General features: G+C 43.4%; 1 protein-coding gene across 6 annotated transcripts; it reads left to right on the top strand.

Moving 5' to 3' along the window:
• The first annotated feature begins 4,640 nt into the window (after positions 1-4,640).
• MORN4 (MORN repeat containing 4) lies at positions 4,641-17,614 on the top strand. Of its 6 annotated transcripts, none has more exons than XR_008707036.1 (7): positions 4,641-4,825; positions 7,132-7,263; positions 12,441-12,533; positions 15,545-15,659; positions 16,079-16,188; positions 16,417-16,681; positions 17,270-17,614. XR_008707036.1 is itself a non-coding variant. In XM_055560094.1 (6 exons), the coding sequence occupies exons 3-6, from the start codon at positions 12,467-12,469 to the stop codon at positions 16,563-16,565; spliced, it is 441 nt and encodes a 146-aa protein (XP_055416069.1). In that variant the 5' UTR covers positions 4,641-4,825; positions 7,132-7,263; positions 12,441-12,466; the 3' UTR covers positions 16,566-17,614. The 6 variants fall into 6 exon arrangements, 4 of the variants coding, with proteins under 4 accessions (XP_055416069.1, XP_055416071.1, XP_055416072.1 ...); XR_008707035.1 differs by having other exon boundaries at positions 16,417-16,762; XM_055560094.1 differs by having other exon boundaries at positions 16,417-17,614.
• Positions 17,615-17,788: the final 174 nt, after the last annotated feature.

Here is a 17,788-nt window from a genome sequence, read left to right as displayed (position 1 = left end):
GCGAAAGCAGATTGGTTGTGGCAAGATTCCCTTTCCTTTAAGAGCCAGGATGACAGGGTCTATTAGAAAGATTACCTCACTAGTGCTGACCAGGTAATTCCAGATTGCCTAGTTTAAGATTCCATGTCTGGGAGAGGCTGAAACAGTAATTAAGAAAGGTATTAGGTTTAGGTTTGGTGATATAGAGCTTAGCCTAAGTGATTCTATTTGCGGCCTGTGTCTTATTTTTAACAATAGGAATGTCTTAAACACTTTTTTTTGCCAAGTAAACCTAGGCAAAGGTCCATACAGACGGTTCAGTTTTCCTTTTCAGTTATAAGACATGTATTTCCTTTTCCTAACTAGACATCAAATAATTAAGTAATACTAGCCTCTTATGTTCCAGGGGCCATAGCCACAGAGGTGACCTCTTAGTATTATTCATCTCATTTAGCCTTTAAGCTTCAAATTATGGTCAAGGAGAGCTCCAAGATTCAGAGTTCTCCTTTGAATTCTGAGTTTTATCTATGGAAAACCCCCAGAAATTATTTCTGTATTTACCTCTTAGAGCTTGATTTTCCTTTTACTGAAAAGTGTCAGTACATTCCCTAGACATTTTAAGAGCTCGTGCTGAATCCATGCTTAGTTGCCCAGTCATGTCCAACTCTTCGCGACCCCATGGACTGTAGCCCACCAGGCTGCTCTGTCCATGGGATTCTTTAGGCGAGATCACGGGAGTAAAAGTTGCCACTTACTCCCCCAGAGGATTTTCCCGCTCAAAGATCAAACCCCTGTCTTCTGTGGCTCCAGCATTGTTAGGTGGATTCTTTACCCACTGAGCCATCTACCGCTTACCAAAATGCTAAGCATGTGGTTTTACATGTGTTACTGGGATTAAGCCATGTAACTAGCATTACAGCCTTATGATGTTGGAAACCAAGGAAACTAACCTGCCGACGGTCACGCAGCTGATAAATGGCAGAGCTGGACCCAAATCCAGTCAGACTACCTCCATGCTTTCAACACTACATTGCTTCTTATTAGTTATTTCTATGAAATGTGTTTCATATTTACCCCTTTCTGTCCATCCTCACTGATCCCTCCTTAGTTTTGGTACTCTTAGGATGTCTTAGCTACATTATTGCAATAGTTTATTTATTTATTTATTTATTTTTTAATAAAGTGTCAGTTCAGTTCAGTTCAGTCCTCAGTCCTGTACAACTCTTTGAGACCCCATGGACTGCAGCATGCCAGGCTTCCTTGTCCATCACCAACTCCCAGAGCTTGTTCAAACTCATGTCCATCAAGTCGGTGATGCCATCCAAACATCTCATCCTCTGTTGTCCCTTTCTCCTCCTGCCTTCAATCTTTCCAGCATCAGGGTCTTTTCCAATGAGTTAGTTCTTCACATCAGGTGGCCAAAGTACTGGAGCTTCACTTCAGCATCAGTCCTTCCAATGAATATTCAGGGCGGATTTCCTTTAGGATTGGCTGGTTTGATCTCCTTGCTGTCCAAGGTACTCTCAAGAGTCTCCAACACCACAGTTCAAAAGCATCAGCATCAATTATTAGGCACTCAGCTTTCTTTATAGTCCAACTCTCACATCCGTACATGACTACTGGAAAAACCATAGCTTTGACTAGATGGACCTTTGTTGGTAAAGTAATGTTTCTGCTTTTTAATATGCTGTCTAGGTTGGTCACAGCTTTTCTTCCAAGGAGGCAACATCTTTTAATTTCATGGCTGCAGTTACCATCTGCAGTGATTTTGGAGCCCAGAAAAATAAAGTCTGTCACTGTTTTCATTGTTTCCCCATTTATTTGCCATGAAGTGATAGGACCAGATGCCATGATCTTAATTTTTTAATGTTGAGTTTTAAGGTAACTTTATCACTCTCCTCTATAACTTTCATCAAGAGGCTCTTTCGCTCCTCTTCACTTTCTGCCATAAGGTTGGTGTCATCTACATATCTGAGGTTACTGATATTTCTCCCAGCAATCTTGATTCCAGCTTGTGCTTCATCCAGTCTGGCATTTTACATGATGTACTCTGCATATAAGTTAAATAAGCAAAGTGACAATATAAAGTATAATTTAAAAAAAAAAGGAGGAGGAGAATGGGGAGAGAATATGCACAAAACAACTGTTTTTGGCAATACCATGATGGTAATATTAGCATTGTCAATTGTGTATAATTTACCAATTGTGTGGAATGTACCAAATAAGTAATTGTGAGATATTTTAACATCATTTGTACCCTTGAGAATCAGGGTAGAAGAAAACTAGAGACATAGAGTGGAAGAAATTAAGTAAAAGATTTGCAGTCCCATATTTGAATTGGACTTACCAGTATGAACTTATTAGATATTTTAATCTTTATATATATTTTTTAACTTAGTTTTAATGGAAGGATAACTGCTTTACAGAATTTTGTTGTTTTCTGTCAAACTTCAACATGAATCAGCCATAGGTATACATATATCCCCTCCCTCTTGAACCTCCCTCCCATCTCCCTCCCCATTTCACCCCTCTAGGTTGATACAGAGCCCCTGTTTGAGTTTCCTGAGACATGCAGCAAATTCCCATTGGCTATCTATTTTACATATAGTGGACACAGGAGATGGGGGAGGAAAGGACAGGACAAATCAAGAGAGCAGCACTGACACATACACACCATCATGTGCAAAACAGACCAGTTCAGTCCAGTCTCTCAGTCGTGTCCGACGCTTTGCGACCCCACGGACTGCAGCAGAACAGATAGCCAGCAGTTAACTGCTGTACTGCACTGGACACTCAGCCTGGCACCCCGCAACTGTCAGAGCTTCTGAGTGTGCTTCTCTGCTTTCACTCTCTCTCTGATCATCTTTGGTGTCAGTGCCAGATTAATTTTCTTAAAACACTGGTTTGATTGTGTCACCACTCTGATCAAGAAACCATATTTTTTTTACTGTGGTAAAATATATGTAATATTTATCATTTTAACTGTCCACAAGTGTCTAATTCAGTGACAGAAAATACATTCACAATGTTGTATAACTATCACCACTATCTATACCCAAAGCTTTTTTTCATCCCAACAAAAACTCTGTACCTGTTAAACAATAATTTCCTCTTCCCCTGGCTCTTGGTAACCTCTATTTTACTTTCTGTGTCTACAAATTTGCAGATTTGAGAAACCACATTTTGCAAAACATATCTTCTACTTTTTCAAGTCTTTCCATAATTTGACCAGTCTATTTAACTTTATTTCTTCATATTTTCTAATTACACATTCTCCAATCTAATATCTGTTTTATTAACACTATGTTCTCTCAACTATTGTACTTATATCCATAGCTAACACCACGTAGTTCAGCTTCTTGAACCAGTGAGTTGGAGCTGGACCAAATCTTATAGGTTTGCTAGTGTAAACTCATTTCACAGGCTAGAGAGCTTACCAACTTGCTTGAAGTCACACACAATTGGTAGCAAAGATGGGATCTGAAGACTGAATCCCAATCATTTAAATCTACAGTTTACTGAAGACTTACAGTGTCAGACTCCTACAAGGTCAGACACAGTACTGAGAATTTTATATTGTATTTTCGTACAAGTTCTGGGGAGACTCTATCATTATTGCTGCTGCTGCTGCCAAGTCGCTTCAGTCGTGTCTGACTCTGTGCGACCTCATAGACAGCAGCCCACCAGGCTCCCCCATCCCTGGGATTCTCCAGGCAAGAACACTGGATTGGGTTGCCATTTCCTTCTCCAATGCAAGAAAGTGAAAAGTGAAAATGAAGTCGCTCAGTCGTATCTGACCCTTAGCGACCCCATGGACTGCAGCCTACCAGGCTCCTCCGTCCACGGGAGTCTACAGGCAAGAGTACCGGAGTGGGGTGCCATTGCCTTCTCCTTGCTATTACCACCCTAGTCTACAGATTAGGAAATCCAAATTCAGAGGAGAAATCTACTTACTCTGTTCACGTGCTTGCCTTCTCTTAATAATTAAATAGTCTTGGATTTTTGCACTTGCACGAATTTTTCTTCTCCACGTGGAGTCAGTAAATCCTATGAGAGCGGTGATCATGTCTATTCTAACCTGGCAAAACCTAGCATCATGCAGCTTTCACATTTGTTCAGTAAATAAATATGGGTAAGTTGGTTGGTGTGCATATTTGGGAGGATTTGTTCCAATCTTGACACTATATTTTAAATATAAATGGTATGAGTAATGACAACGACAACACAAATCCGTATAGTGAATGTAAAAGTGCCCTGATATCACAATGCTGGCACAGGGCAGATACTTATGAAACTGCAGTTGTTCTGTCTTGCTCTTTACAATTTACAAAGTGGCAATCTCAAAAGTCAGTTTTGGGTTCTGTCCTTTAGCTCCTCATGGGTGCCTTTGACAACTACGGAGATCTAAGCAGGATAGGAGACGCTGGTGTAGGTGGTCATTGCTGTTTCTGTCTTAGGTTTGGTTTGGTTTGGCTAGTTAGCTAGGCTACCCCTGGTAGGTGAGTTCTGAGTTCTCCCGGTGGCTGAGACGTGACTGTAGTTCAGCCCCATCCCTCTTTCGGGTATTTAGCGCAGGGAGCCTGAGACACTGCCCCGCACAAAGATGGCGCAGAGACCGGGGCTGGCCCAATGGGGAGTGGCGTTGCTACCGGTTGCCTAGGTAACAGCCAATGGGCTGCGGGAATTGGTCCCAGTGTGGCTACCCGGGATGGCGGCGTCAAGTAGGGCAGGCACTGGAGGTAGCCGCGGAGAGGCAGGTGGCAAGGGCGAGCCGGGCGGAACGGAGGTCCGGGCCGCTGCAGCCCGGCGTCGGGGTGAGACGATCATCCTTGAAGTCCCGGCCCAGGTTGTCTGGCAGCACGGGTGGGAGGGGGCCGGGAGAGTGTGATCGGGCAAAAGGGACTGGGGACCCCAGCCCGAAATGACAGGGGCTGGGGAGCGCGGGTCCATCCGGGGGGGTGGCACCCGCGGGGGTCCCAAAACCCGGGCTTCCGTCTCTGCTGCGGGGTCTGAGGCCGGAGGGAGCCCATGGCGCCCGGGATAGCGAGAGGGGTGGGGGGTGGGGGGCTTTGTGAAGAGCGGCTGGCAGACCTGTGTGAGCGGAAGACCCCGCCCCCGTGGAAGGGCTGACCCCGCGTGGAGGGAAGGAGCTGTGCTGAAAGGCCAGGACCGGTGGGAGAAGAAATGGGGAGGTCGACGAGAAGAGTTGCCTTCTTGCGGTCTAGGGCTTTGTTTGCTCAGGGTTAGCCTGTCACCACTTTGGTGGAGAGGCGTCCCGCACACACTCAGTGAGTCTTGGGAGAGGGGATGCTTAAATTAGCTGATGGTGGCATCCCTACGTCTAGCATCTCCAAACTGCTTAGGTACCAGCGGAAGTCACTCGACTATATTAGAACCCAGCCCAGGCATTTTACTTTCTCATGGACTAGAATAGTATCCTGGCAGTCCCTATCTCCCCAAGGCCTCTGGTTTTTTGTTTTGACCTTCTTTCTGGCGTCAGGATTTTCTTACCACTTTCAGCAATCTTAACTGTCTCACAGTCTTCCTAAATAAGACTTTTATCTAATAGTGATACATTTGTTTACTTTTCCTGTGGAAGGAAGAATTGTTATAGTGAAAGAGATTTACAGACTTAAAAGAGACAATTATTTTAAGCTCACTTAAAATACGTTAAAAAGAACATTTGACTTTTTGTTCTAGGTCTCTTACAAGCCTGATCTTTGTTCATCAAAGCCTTCATTTTCTTCTTTTTGGAATTCTAAAAGCCTAAAAACTGCTTTCCTTATAGCTCAAAGAACTTTGACAAGACTGTCATACCCTGGGGAGGGTGGCTTTAGGGGAACCATGTGACGCTTATTAATATGTGTGGATAGTTAAAGTGGATGCCTCAAAAAATATTCTTAAAATGAAAATCTGCTTTCTTTTAGTTTGTTTTTTTTAATCCTCTGGATTTGGATATATGTTAATTACTGTGGATCCATAAATGTTTTTGACCAGTTTGATTTCTGAAATTTTATAAAAAGACAAATGAAATGGAAACAAAAGTTTTCATCCCTGTCTTCTAGTTCTATTTGGAAATGTCTGGGGCAGGAGAAAATAAAGATAGTGAGGATATAGTGTATTGTATAAACTAACAGTGTGTTGGTTTATGGGGACAAAATAGTCATTTTCTTTTAGATAAATGTTTGGTTTGATCCTTTGTAACCTATCTATCAAGAGAGAAAGGGTGGGCATCTATTAAGAAGGATGACTTATCTTGACTTTCTAGCTAGATTCCACATATGTATCTGAACCCTAAACTCCTAGGTCATCTATTCTCTTTAAAAAGATTTTTTGAATAGCTGATACAAATACTGATTTGCATCCTTTATTAAAGTATTGGTGGTTTTTTTAGTCTATATTAGCACTGGCTATACTTCATTAAACTAGATTTGTCTCAATAACTATGATTACTGATAAAGTTCCTTTTTGGGTCAGTGGCTATACAGCTATTAATTAGCATGGCTAATTACAGAAGTCATAAATGAAAACCCTGACACTGTCTCAGGCAGTGACAATATCAATTATTTGGACACTTGTAGAAGTTTCTATTCGAGTGTGTTCAACCATGGCCTGAGAGGAATGGAGTGTACATCTGGTTACTTTAATTAGCACTTCGGATTATGTTCTTGGGAACTGACATCATTTTGACAAGCAACTATTGAAGTTTGCTCTATATCCCTAGAACAAAAAGGAATGAGAATTTGTAGTACCTGTAGACATACTACATTAAAAACAAGTGGAAAAGGACAGTGGCAGGGTTAGGTTAAGAGATGATGTTTCAGCTACAATTGCTGTATAACCAGTTACCCCAAAATTAGCTGCTTAAAACCTGCCATATGATGCTCACAGGTCCTGTGAGTCAGGAATTCGGAGAGGGCATCATGGCAATGACCTCACTCTGTTCCATGATACTTCAGCTGAGATGCAGGTTCAGTGGCTGGGAGCTGGAATCATTCTGAAAGCTCCTTTACTCACTCCTGGTGCCTAGGCTAGGGTGGTTCAGAGAGGAGGACTGCTAACTGAAAGCACCAACGCATGTGACTTTATATGTGGCCCAGCCTCTGAGCATGGTAGCCTCAGGATAATCAAACTACTTATGTGGTGTCTCAGGTCTCAGAGCTCAAGTTTACCAGTGAGCAAGATGGAAACTGCATCACCTTTTATGATCTAACCTCAGAACACATTATCACTTCCGTCAACTTCTATTGGTTGAAGCAATCACAAGCCTGGCCAGATTCATAGGTGAGTTAGACACAAGTTTTTGATGGGACAGTGGTGAGGTCAAATTGTAGAAGAATGTGTAAGACAGGAAATATGGCCGCAGATATCTTCAGAAAATACAGTCCACTCTATTTGGTAATGAGAAGCTAATCTTTCATTTCTTTGGCTTCTTTGAAATGTTTAGGATATATTGCCCAAAAGCTAACAGCATACCGAAAGGTTTACAATTGGAGGGGCTGGCTAGTACTTGGTCCCTAGATAATCCTCAAATTTTAGAGAAGCATTATTCCCTTTCAGATTCCTTCTACTGGTGGGATGCCACTGTTTGGAAATTTCATACAAGAAAAAGTAAACATACAAGAGACTGAGCCCCTGTATCATCAGTCTGATGCCTCAACGTGCACTGCAATAACTCCTTCCAAAACTTTGAAGACAAATTAGCTGCTTCTGAACATTTAGAGGGAATGTCCTTAACATCATCTTCCTGTGGAAATAATGATTTTGTGTTTATGTATCAGAACAGTTGTTTAGTTTCAATATTTAGTAGAAGATGCAACCATTCATATTCTGATTTGTTTTGAAGGAATGAAATAGTACCATACCATTTATACCACAGCTGACACTTTTAGTTCTCGGATGTAATTATTTCTGGGAAGAGCCAACGGTAGCCTCTAGCTGTCAACATGTCTGTCTGTACTGGAAAGAGGTTTCCTCTTTAGTTTTGACGGCAAACTGCGTCTCTTCCTCTCATTAATGTTGTATTTTCCATGGAGTCATGTTGACCTCTACCCCAGGCATACTCTGGTGCTGGGTTGATTATAAGAAGCTTGTGAGCCTGAAATTAGATGCTGACCTTGTGGAACATTGATGCGACAGAGATGGCATACCAGAGGCCAGCATCACCTCACTGAGAAATAGACCCTAGAGGTATTGAGGGGCGTTAAGACAAGAAAACGATCCTTGTCTTGGGATGTCTTCTACTATTTAAGGGATCCTGGATATGGAGCTCCTGAGTAACTGGAAAATTGAGAAAAATCCCTGGTGAATCTATGGGAATGACTCTGCAGTGAGGTGAAAGTCACTCAGTCGTGTCCAGCTCTTTGCTACCCCATGGGCTGTAGCCCACCAGGCTCCTCTGTCCATGGGATTCTCCAGGCAAGAATACTGGAGTGGGTTGCCATGCCTTCCTGCAGGGGATCTTCCCAACCCAGGGATCAAAGCTGGGTCTCCTGCATCGCAGGCAGGTTCTTTATGGTCTGAGCCACCCAACTTCCACAAAGCTGACCTTCATTATAGAGGTAGAAATTAATATCCCTATGTATTTGGGTGAGAGCACAGGGCTTCTGCTCTGTTCAGGCCAGGCTGTCTTCACATCAGATCACTTATGAGCTTTTAACATCTGTATCAAAATCATTATGACATAGGCCAAAATTAGAATACCCCATAAGGCACTGATAAAATATAGATGAGTGGCTTTAATTTACTTTTCCTCTACTCAGCACTTACCTCATTAGTCAAAATTGTTGATTTTTTTCCAAAATGTTATTTGAATTTGTAAGGAAACACAAAAGATTCTGAATAGCCAAAGTAACCTTAAGAAAGACAACAAAGCTGAAAGTATCATGCTTCCTGATTTCAAACTGTACTACAAAGCTGCTGCTGCTGCTGCTGCTAAGTCGCTTCAGTTGTGTCCAACTCTGTGCAACCCCATAGACGGCAGGCCACCAGGCTCCCCGGTCCCTGGGATTCTCCAAGCAAGAACATTGGAATGGGTTGCCATTTCGTTTTCCAATGCGTGAAAGTGAAGTCCCTCAGTTGTGTCCGACTCTTAGCGACTCCATGGACTGCAGCCTACCAGGCTCGTCTGTCAGCTAGAGTGATCAAAATAATACGTACGGGCACAAAAACAGGCACACAGATATAGAATAGAGAGCAGAGAAATGAACCCACACTTATATGGGCAACTAGTCTACCACAAAAGAGGCAAGAATATACAATGGTGAAAAGATAGCCCCTTCAGTAAATTGTGTTGTGAATACTGGGCAGCTACATGCAAAGGAATCAAATTGGACTACTCTGTGATACCATGTACAAATGAACAAACCCTCAAAATGGAATAAAGACTTAAATATAAGTTGTGACACCACAAAACTCCTAGAAGAAAAGATAGGCAGCATGCTCTTTGACATCAGTCTTAGCAATATTTTTTGGATATGTTTGCTCAGGCAAGAGAAACAAAAGCAAAAATTAACAAATGGGACTTAAACTAAAAAGCTTTTGCACAGTGAAGGAACCTATCAACAAAGTGAAAAGGCCACCTACTAAATAGGAGAAGATATTTGCAAACAATGTATTTGATAAGGGGTTAATATCCAAAATATACAAAGAACTCATAAAACTCAATTTCAAAAAAGCAGACAACCTGATTAAAAAATGAGCAGAGAACCTGAATAGATTTTTTTCCAAAGAAGATGTACAGATGGCCAACATCACTAACCATCAGGCAAATGCAAGTCAAAACCACAGTGAGAAGACTTGCCTGGTGGTCCAGTGGTTAAGAATCTGCCAGTGCTGGGGACGTGGGTTTGATCCCTGGTCCAGGAAGATTCCACATGTTGAGGGGCATCTAAGCCCATGGGCCACAACTGCTGAAGCCCACACACTCTAGAGCCTGTGCTCTGCAACAAGAGAAGCCACTGCAGTGAGAAGTCTGTGCAGCGCAACCAGGGGATAGCCCCAGCTAGCTGCAACCAGAGAAAGCCCGTGCACAGCAATTAAGACCCAGCACTGCCATAAATAAAATTTAAAAAAATATTTTTAAAAACCCACAGTGAGCTATTTCTTCACATCTGTTAGAATGACTGTTATCAAAAAGCCAACAAATTATAGGTGTTGGCAAGGATGTGAGAAAAGGGAAATTTTGTGTACTATTGATGGGAGTGTGAATTGGTACAGCCCTTATGGAAAACAGTATGGTAGTGCCTCATAAAATTACAAACAGAGCTACCATATGATCCAGTACTACCACTCCTGGGTATTTATCTGAAGAAAATGAAAACACTAATTGGAAAAGATATGCACCCCTATGTTTATTGCAGCATTGTTTACAATAGCCAAAATATAGACACAATCTAAGTGCCCATCAATAGATGAATGGGTAAAGAAGATGTGGTACATATTAATGTATATGTATATATATGGTAGAATACTACTCAGCCATAATAAAGAATGAAACCTTGCCATTTGTGACAATATGGATGGACCTAGAGGGTATTATGCTAAAATGAAATAAGTCAGATAAAGACAAATGCCATGTGATTTCACTTATACATGGTATTTATAAAACAAAAATAGATGAATGAACATAACAAAACAGAAACAGCTACAGAGAATAAGCAAGATAGTTGCCAGAGGAGAGGGCATAAGAAGAAGAGAAAGAAAGAAAGAGAAATAGGGATTGTATGTTAAAAAATATATCAAATCATTCTATTTATCTCTGTTTATATTTAATTATGTTTTGAGTATCTTAACCCCTTCTTATAGAATATCCTTGAAGATAAACATTCTTTTACCACTCGTATAAGCTTACCTAGCCAGTCTCCAAATGTTATCGGTTGTTTTCATTTATCCTGTGACATATCTAATAATAATTCCTGCTCCCATTACCTTGGGCTTTACTTGTGGCTCAACTGGTAAAGAATCCTCCTGCAATGCGGGAGACCTGGGTTTGATACCTGGGTTGGAAAGAACCCCTGGAGAAGGGAACAGCTACCCACTCCAGTATTCTGGCCTGGAGAATTCCATGAACTGTATGTAAGTTCGCAAAGAGTCAGACATGACTGAGTGACTTCCACTTTCACTTTACCCTATTATCTCCCTAGTTCAGGCTTTAGGAGCTCAAACCTGGGCATATCGGTTAGCTTTTGCTAGGTGTGTTATTACATACCATCCTCAAATTATAGTGGCTAAAATAACAACCATTTCTTTAGTCTGTGATTCTGTGGGTGTGTAATTCGGGGCTGAGCTCAGGAGGGCAGCTCTTCCAGTCCTGCCTGAGCTCACCCAGGCATCTGCAGTCTGCAAGTCAGATAACCCACCCAGATCTAATGGGCAGAGAAATAAATAACCTGCCTCTTAGTGGAGGATCTGCCATGTCACGTTGCAAAGACATGGATGGAGGGAGAGTATGTCATGTGCATTTTTACAGTTGACTAAGCGATCACATCTTTTGTAGCTTTTCTAGCTGTAGGCTTTTGCTGTTCCAACCCATCCTGCTTCCTTCTGCCACATTCGTTTTCCTTAGACTCTGCTTTCATAGTTTGTGTCGTAACCCCCAGAGGTTTCTTCTTTCCCCCTACCTTATCAGCCATCAACCCTTCTGCCTAGCTTCCAAAGGTCTCATTAAGCTGGCCTGACCCTAAAAGCAGAGACATGGTACAGGGGGAAAAGAGCTAGTGGCAGTCGGGGAGGCATGGGCACCATCATCGTCATTGCTCACTAAACTGGTTCTTAACCTCTTTGGGCTTCTGTTTTCTCCAAATGGTTCTCCCTCCAAAATGAGGGGGTTTGGATTCTTGTCAGATTTAAGATTTAGGCTGGGTGTACATAAATGAATTTACTTCCCATTACCCTGTAAATAAACCTTCAAGACCTGGCTTCTTATTTCCCACTGCACATGTCATGTTTATGTTGCTCTTGGTGCTTTCATCCCTGTGTTTTTTCAGTCTGGAATTGCCCTTTGCATTCTTCACTGCTTGTTTTAAATTCTGCCCATCCCTTGTCTTTGTAATCTCTGCCATCCATTTTGACATTTAATTATATCATCTCTCGTATTACTCAGTGTTTCAGTTGTTACTTTTATCAACTAGACTACAAACTCATCAAGGGACAAGACTATATTTTATGCATTGACTAAGCACATAGTAGGTATCAAGCAAATGCTTAAAGATTAATCCTAAATTTCCATCCCAGGTCTTAGAAAATTAGAACTGGCTGAAACTTGTTGAGACAAGTAAGAGGATAAGACTGGGCGGAGATGGTGATGATGGTGGTGGTGGTGGTGTTTTGTGGTGGGGGTTTTGTTAAATCTACTCATGCTTTCCAGGCTGGTAGCCTTTAGAAGGTATCTATAAAATTGCTCTCGAGGCCTTTCCTCCAGCCATCCGGTGGCACTGGTTCTCCTCTGTTGTTTCTTGCAGGTTTCATCCTTTTGTGAGCTGTCGCCATGACCCTGACAAAAGGTTCCTTCACTTACTCCAGTGGAGAGGAGTATCGTGGCGAGTGGAAGGAGGGTGAGAGGACCCATGGGGGACATCCAGTGATGTACCCTTCATTTGGCTGAAGGGGAAATACATCAGGACATATAAGCAAGCTTTATGAGACTTCATTTCTGTATCCAGGATTTAATCCAAATAGTGCCTTTCCTTTTATTCAATTTTAGGATTATAAATAAAGGAATTGGAAAATGCTACTACTACGCCAACCTCCAAAAATAAATTAAATGTTCCCACTTCTAAATTTAAAGTGTTTTAGCACTCGTTTATTTTTTATTTTTTGCCATGCCTCATGGCTTGCAGAATCTTAGTTCCCTGACCAGGGATGGAACCTGGGCCCTCAGCAGTGAAAGCGCTGGATCCTAAGCACTGGACGACCAGGGAACCCCCACCCCCAGCACTCTTTTTCTCCTTTCATGGTATTATTTGAGAATTGTTTTTATAACTGCTAATGTACTCAGCAGAACAAAATGAATGATTTTTAGTGCCTGTAAATTAGAAAGTATAAATTCATTGCAATGACTTGATTCTAGGGAATCTTAAGAAGTTAAGGAGGAAATCAGGGCAGACACTCAAGAGAAGATGACATCCATGGCCGTGAGTTTCCTGAGACAGCTCATTATACTTGGAAGTGTCTATTCATAGGCATGGCAGAATTCCTCAGAGCCTGAGACTGTACAGGAAGCAGGTTAATAATGTTCAGCTTGGAAACAGTCTGGCCACTTCAAAGTCTCATGGGTCCAATCCTAGCAAGCCAGGAACTGCCCTGAGGAGACTAGACTTTATAGTTGTGCCAACGAAGAGCAGTTCACACCGTTTCCAGACGCCTCACTTTTTTCATGGTAGATCCCTGCAGCTGATGAATTCTTGAGATTTGAGAGGAGAAATTGTGCATATGGGATGTGACCTTACCTCCATACATCCCAGCCTTTTCTCCTGCCTCCCAAACTGCTCTCGCCTTCAACGTGACATTTTTGAAGAGAGTCTTCCTGAGGCTCTGCTGGGCAGTCTCTATCCACCAAAAGAACTCCCTGGTACCCTGAAAGGCATTGCTGCTTCTCTAGAATCTTACTCTGTTCTCTGGTCAGTCCAGTGGGTAAGCACAGCCCTACTGATGGAGCAAAGTTCAAACCAGTCTTTCCAGTCAGGCTGTTAGGTTTGCCCCACAGCTTCATAGTCTCAGAGGGTACTTTAATTTTTTCTTAGACTGGCAAGGTAGTTAAGTGCTGAGGGCTCCCGAGTCAAGGTGCTGACTGCATTTGCTGTCTAGCTCGGCCTCTTAGTTGCTCTGTGATCTTGAGTACCTTTTTTTTTAGCTTCCCCTTGCCTTGGTTTCTGCATCTGTTAATGGGAAAAAAAGGGGTTTTCCCTGGCAATCCAGTAGTAGAGACTCTGCACTTCCATTGCAGGGGATGTGGCTTTGAGCTCTGGTGAGGGAGCTAAGATCCCACATGCTGCATGTTGTGGCAAAAAAAAAAAAAAAAAAAAGAAGTGGAAATAATATTGTTATTTATTTTTAATTCAGTTCAGTTCAGTTCAGTCACTCAGTCGTGTCCGACTCTTTGCGCCCCCATGAATCGCAGCACGCCAGGCCTCGCTGTCCATCACCAACTCCCGGAGTTCACTCAGACTCACGTCCATCGAGTCAGTGATGCCATCCAGCCATCTCATCCTCTGTCGTCCCCTTCTCCTCCTGCCCCCAATCCCTCCCAGCATCAGAGTCTTTTCCAATGAGTCAACTCTTATAAATAAAAATAAATAGTATTTAAGTATTAAGTATTAAATACTATTATATTAAATAATATTTAAGAAATAGTATTGTGCCTACCTCCTAAAGTTGTTGTAGTAATCAAATTAGATGATAAATACAAAGTGTTTGAAAGAGTCCCTGGCATATAGTGAAGGCCCTGTAAACATTAGCTATTGTGATTTTTGTTTAAAAAAAATTGTTTTTTAGCTATTGTGATTTTTAAGTGCTCTCTTACCTTCATACTTAGATCTGCTCCAAATCTGATGGCTGTTGCTGGCCAAAATCTTGACTTTCTCTGCCCACCCAATCCAAATAAAAAAATGTGGAGACAGAGTTTGGAGAAAATAGAAAGGTGGCTTTAATTCTCAGGAGGCAGAGAGGGAAATACAGTAGGCTCATGCCTCAAGAACTGTGCCCCCTCTGCTTCATAAGGAGTCTATGGGCTTATATAAGATGAGGGCTTGCAGTCAGGGGTCTGTGATGAGGAGCGAAGGTGTAAGAATCTTGTATTCTTCTTCTTGCATTGTTTCAAAACCAGTCATAAGCTGGTGTCAGTATCCTAGTAATTCAGTCTGGCAGTCCTGTGGCCCTGCCCCTTCTTTCTGATATGTAAAAAGAGAAAAACTACAAGAGGTGGTTTGCAGAGAGAGTGCTATAAAGGTAAGCACCAGATACAGGATGTAAGTAGCACAGAGTCAAGGGCTTCCCAGGTGGTGCTAGTGATAAAGAACCTGCCTGCCAATGCAGGAGACATGAGAGACGTGGGTTCAATCCTCTGGAGGAGGGCACAGCAACCCACTCCAGTATTCTTGCCTGGAGAATCCCATGGACAGAGGAGCCTGGCGGGCTATGGTCCATAGGGTCACAAAGAGTTGGACACGACTGAGGTGACTTAGCCCACACGCATGCAAAGGATAATAGGTGCAAAATGTAGCTCATGCAGAGTTAGGGGGCAGAAAAACAATTTCAGTTACAGACTACAGATTAGGAAAAGTTAAAGTAAAAACTGGGAATGTTCAGGCCTGTTCACTGTTCTCTTTATCTTCTTTGATCTCAGGAAAGGGAAAGAAAAACTCACTGCCTTTTTTTCCTTTTCACTGCAGCAATCCTTGGAGCCAAGTTATTACTCTGGGCAATGGTTCTCTGCCCTGCTAAAGTCACTGTTTGTCTTCTTTCCTTTGTGGGGTGGGGGGTGATGCAAGGCAAAGGATGTTAGACAGTGACAGAGGGCCCTGAAGCTGCCCCATCCCAACCTGACACCCGTCTTCTCTTTGCTCAGGCCGCAGACATGGTTTTGGTCAACTGATGTTTGCAGATGGTGGCACCTACCTGGGCCATTTTGAGAATGGGCTCTTTAATGGCTTCGGGGTGCTGACCTTCTCAGATGGCTCAAGGTGGGTACCTGGTCATTCTTTTCCCAACCTTAGACTAGGGAAGGGAAGCTCTGATCTAAAAATGATAGCGAGAAACACCTGGTCAAATCTGAGCTTGTCCCTGACTGTCTGAAAACAGGCAAGGAGTAGCATTCGTTCTTTTATTAGTTACTTTATAAATATATCTAAAATTTGAGATGGCAAGGAGGTCAGTGACCTCTCAGCCCACCACTGTGCTCTTTGGTTGTTTCCTTGAGATTAGAGCCTCATATCATTTGGGCTCTCGACTCCTCTCTGCTGGGTGAGATGGGTGAGTGGGGTTGGGGGAGCTCTGGAAGAGTGGAATCAGCTTTGCTCCTTAGCGTTAATAAACCACATGTTTGGTGTTGGTAGCTGCCTGACTCAGTTATCCTGAAGGCTCACATCTCGCGTTTCCCCAGGTATGAGGGGGAGTTTGCCCAGGGCAAGTTCAACGGCGTCGGAGTCTTCATTCGACATGACAACATGACCTTTGAGGGAGAATTTAAAAACGGCAGAGTGGATGGTTTGGGTAAGTTGCCAACCAGCAGGACAGGTGACTGAGGTGAGTGTAAATGGGTGGCAGCACACGTTTGCAGCTTTAATCCTTCTGTGGACACCCAGCAATACAGAGTGCTGGGTCCCTGCACTGAGCACCCAAGAGCTGCAAATTTACTCTCCCTCGGCTTCAACGTAGCAAGCTGGCCTCCGAGCCACAAATGCCACCGTCACACCCTTATTTTCTCTGTCCCCGTCAAAGGCCTGCTGACTTTCCCTGATGGTTCTCATGGAATACCCCGCAATGAAGGTCTGTTCGAGAACAACAAGCTTTTGCGGCGTGAGAAGTGCTCAGCGGTGGTCCAGCGGGCCCAGAGCGCCTCCAAGTCAGCCCGGAGCCTCACTGCCTGACGGGGGCTGTGCCTGGCTGACAGCAACCCGCTCAGGGTGGACAAATGAACCCAACGTGAGAGGAGACGAAAATGACCATGGAGCAGAAGCCCCGGGAGGGGCCCGTCACCTGCAAGGCAGGGCTTTGGTCACAGAAGGGCTGAGGCTAGGGCCACTGCAGCAGGGGTCACCCAGCGTGTCCTTCCCTTCTCTTACTGGTTGGTACTTCTGTCCCTAACACCGTAGATCACCCGGTGCAGACCGGCTGCTGCCTTTCTACTTCATTTTCTGCCAAGTGATGCAGAATATTTTCCTTCTGCCTCTCTTTGGTGCAGATGATCCCAGCCCCAGATGAGGGCCAAGTGCTCAGTGCTCTGTGAGAAATGAAGGAAACAGTAGGGGTGGCCTTGACAGTATAGCGGTCCCGTGAAAGTCAAGACCAGAGCTTTTCTGTATGTTGTCCTGCATTCCTGGCTGGCATCATGGCCCCAGGCCTTCCGCTTTGTCTGACCAGCCTGGTCCTGCGTCTGCTTGTTGCCCCTCTGAAGGTTCAGTGAAGTGCTGTTTTCCTCTCCCTTAACCTTACAAGCTGTCTTCCTTCCCTGAGTTCCAGCAGGTAATCTGTGCCCCTCTCTCCTTCCTTAGACATGGGAAAGGATCCTTTTAGTCAGAAAGAAACTGATGTAAACAATCATCTTATAGCTTGTAATTATTACTTACTCCAGGTCAAGGGCAGACATCTCTGAGTCACATCAGGCCTTGTCATGGAGTGAACTGAATCCTCAAGGATGGCTTGGGCTGACACAGCTCCTTCTCAGTGGACAAGTAGGTCAGACCCACCTCAACCCTTTGGGGTTCAGGTAGAATTTGACCTATCTTGGGAAGGCAATGAACTCAAAGAGCATTTGGTTCACTGTAACTCTTCCACCAAGAGCTTTGGCCATCAGGCCTAGGGATCAGATCTGGATTGATTGCACTCCTGCACAATTCATCACAGAGGCCTCCAGTTACCCTGGGATCCCAAGATGCCCCACCCCATCCCCAGCCCCTTATCCTCACACTGAATGTCTCCTCAACAGCAGATTGTGGTGGAAGTGATAGTTGTGTGCCTCTATTTATTCTCTGTGTTATACTGTGGAAACAAGTGCTTATGAGGAATAAAGAAATTGCCAGAACTACCTATACTTGGTTTTCCTGACTCTCTTGCTCTACATCTGTATAGATATTGGCTCATTTGCTATTTC

Source organism: Bubalus kerabau, chromosome 22 (assembly GCF_029407905.1).
Source record: "Bubalus kerabau isolate K-KA32 ecotype Philippines breed swamp buffalo chromosome 22, PCC_UOA_SB_1v2, whole genome shotgun sequence".
Classification (NCBI taxonomy): domain Eukaryota; kingdom Metazoa; phylum Chordata; class Mammalia; order Artiodactyla; family Bovidae; genus Bubalus; species Bubalus kerabau.
Note: the sequence above shows the minus strand (reverse complement) of the source record. Positions and strands in the feature narration are given on the sequence as shown.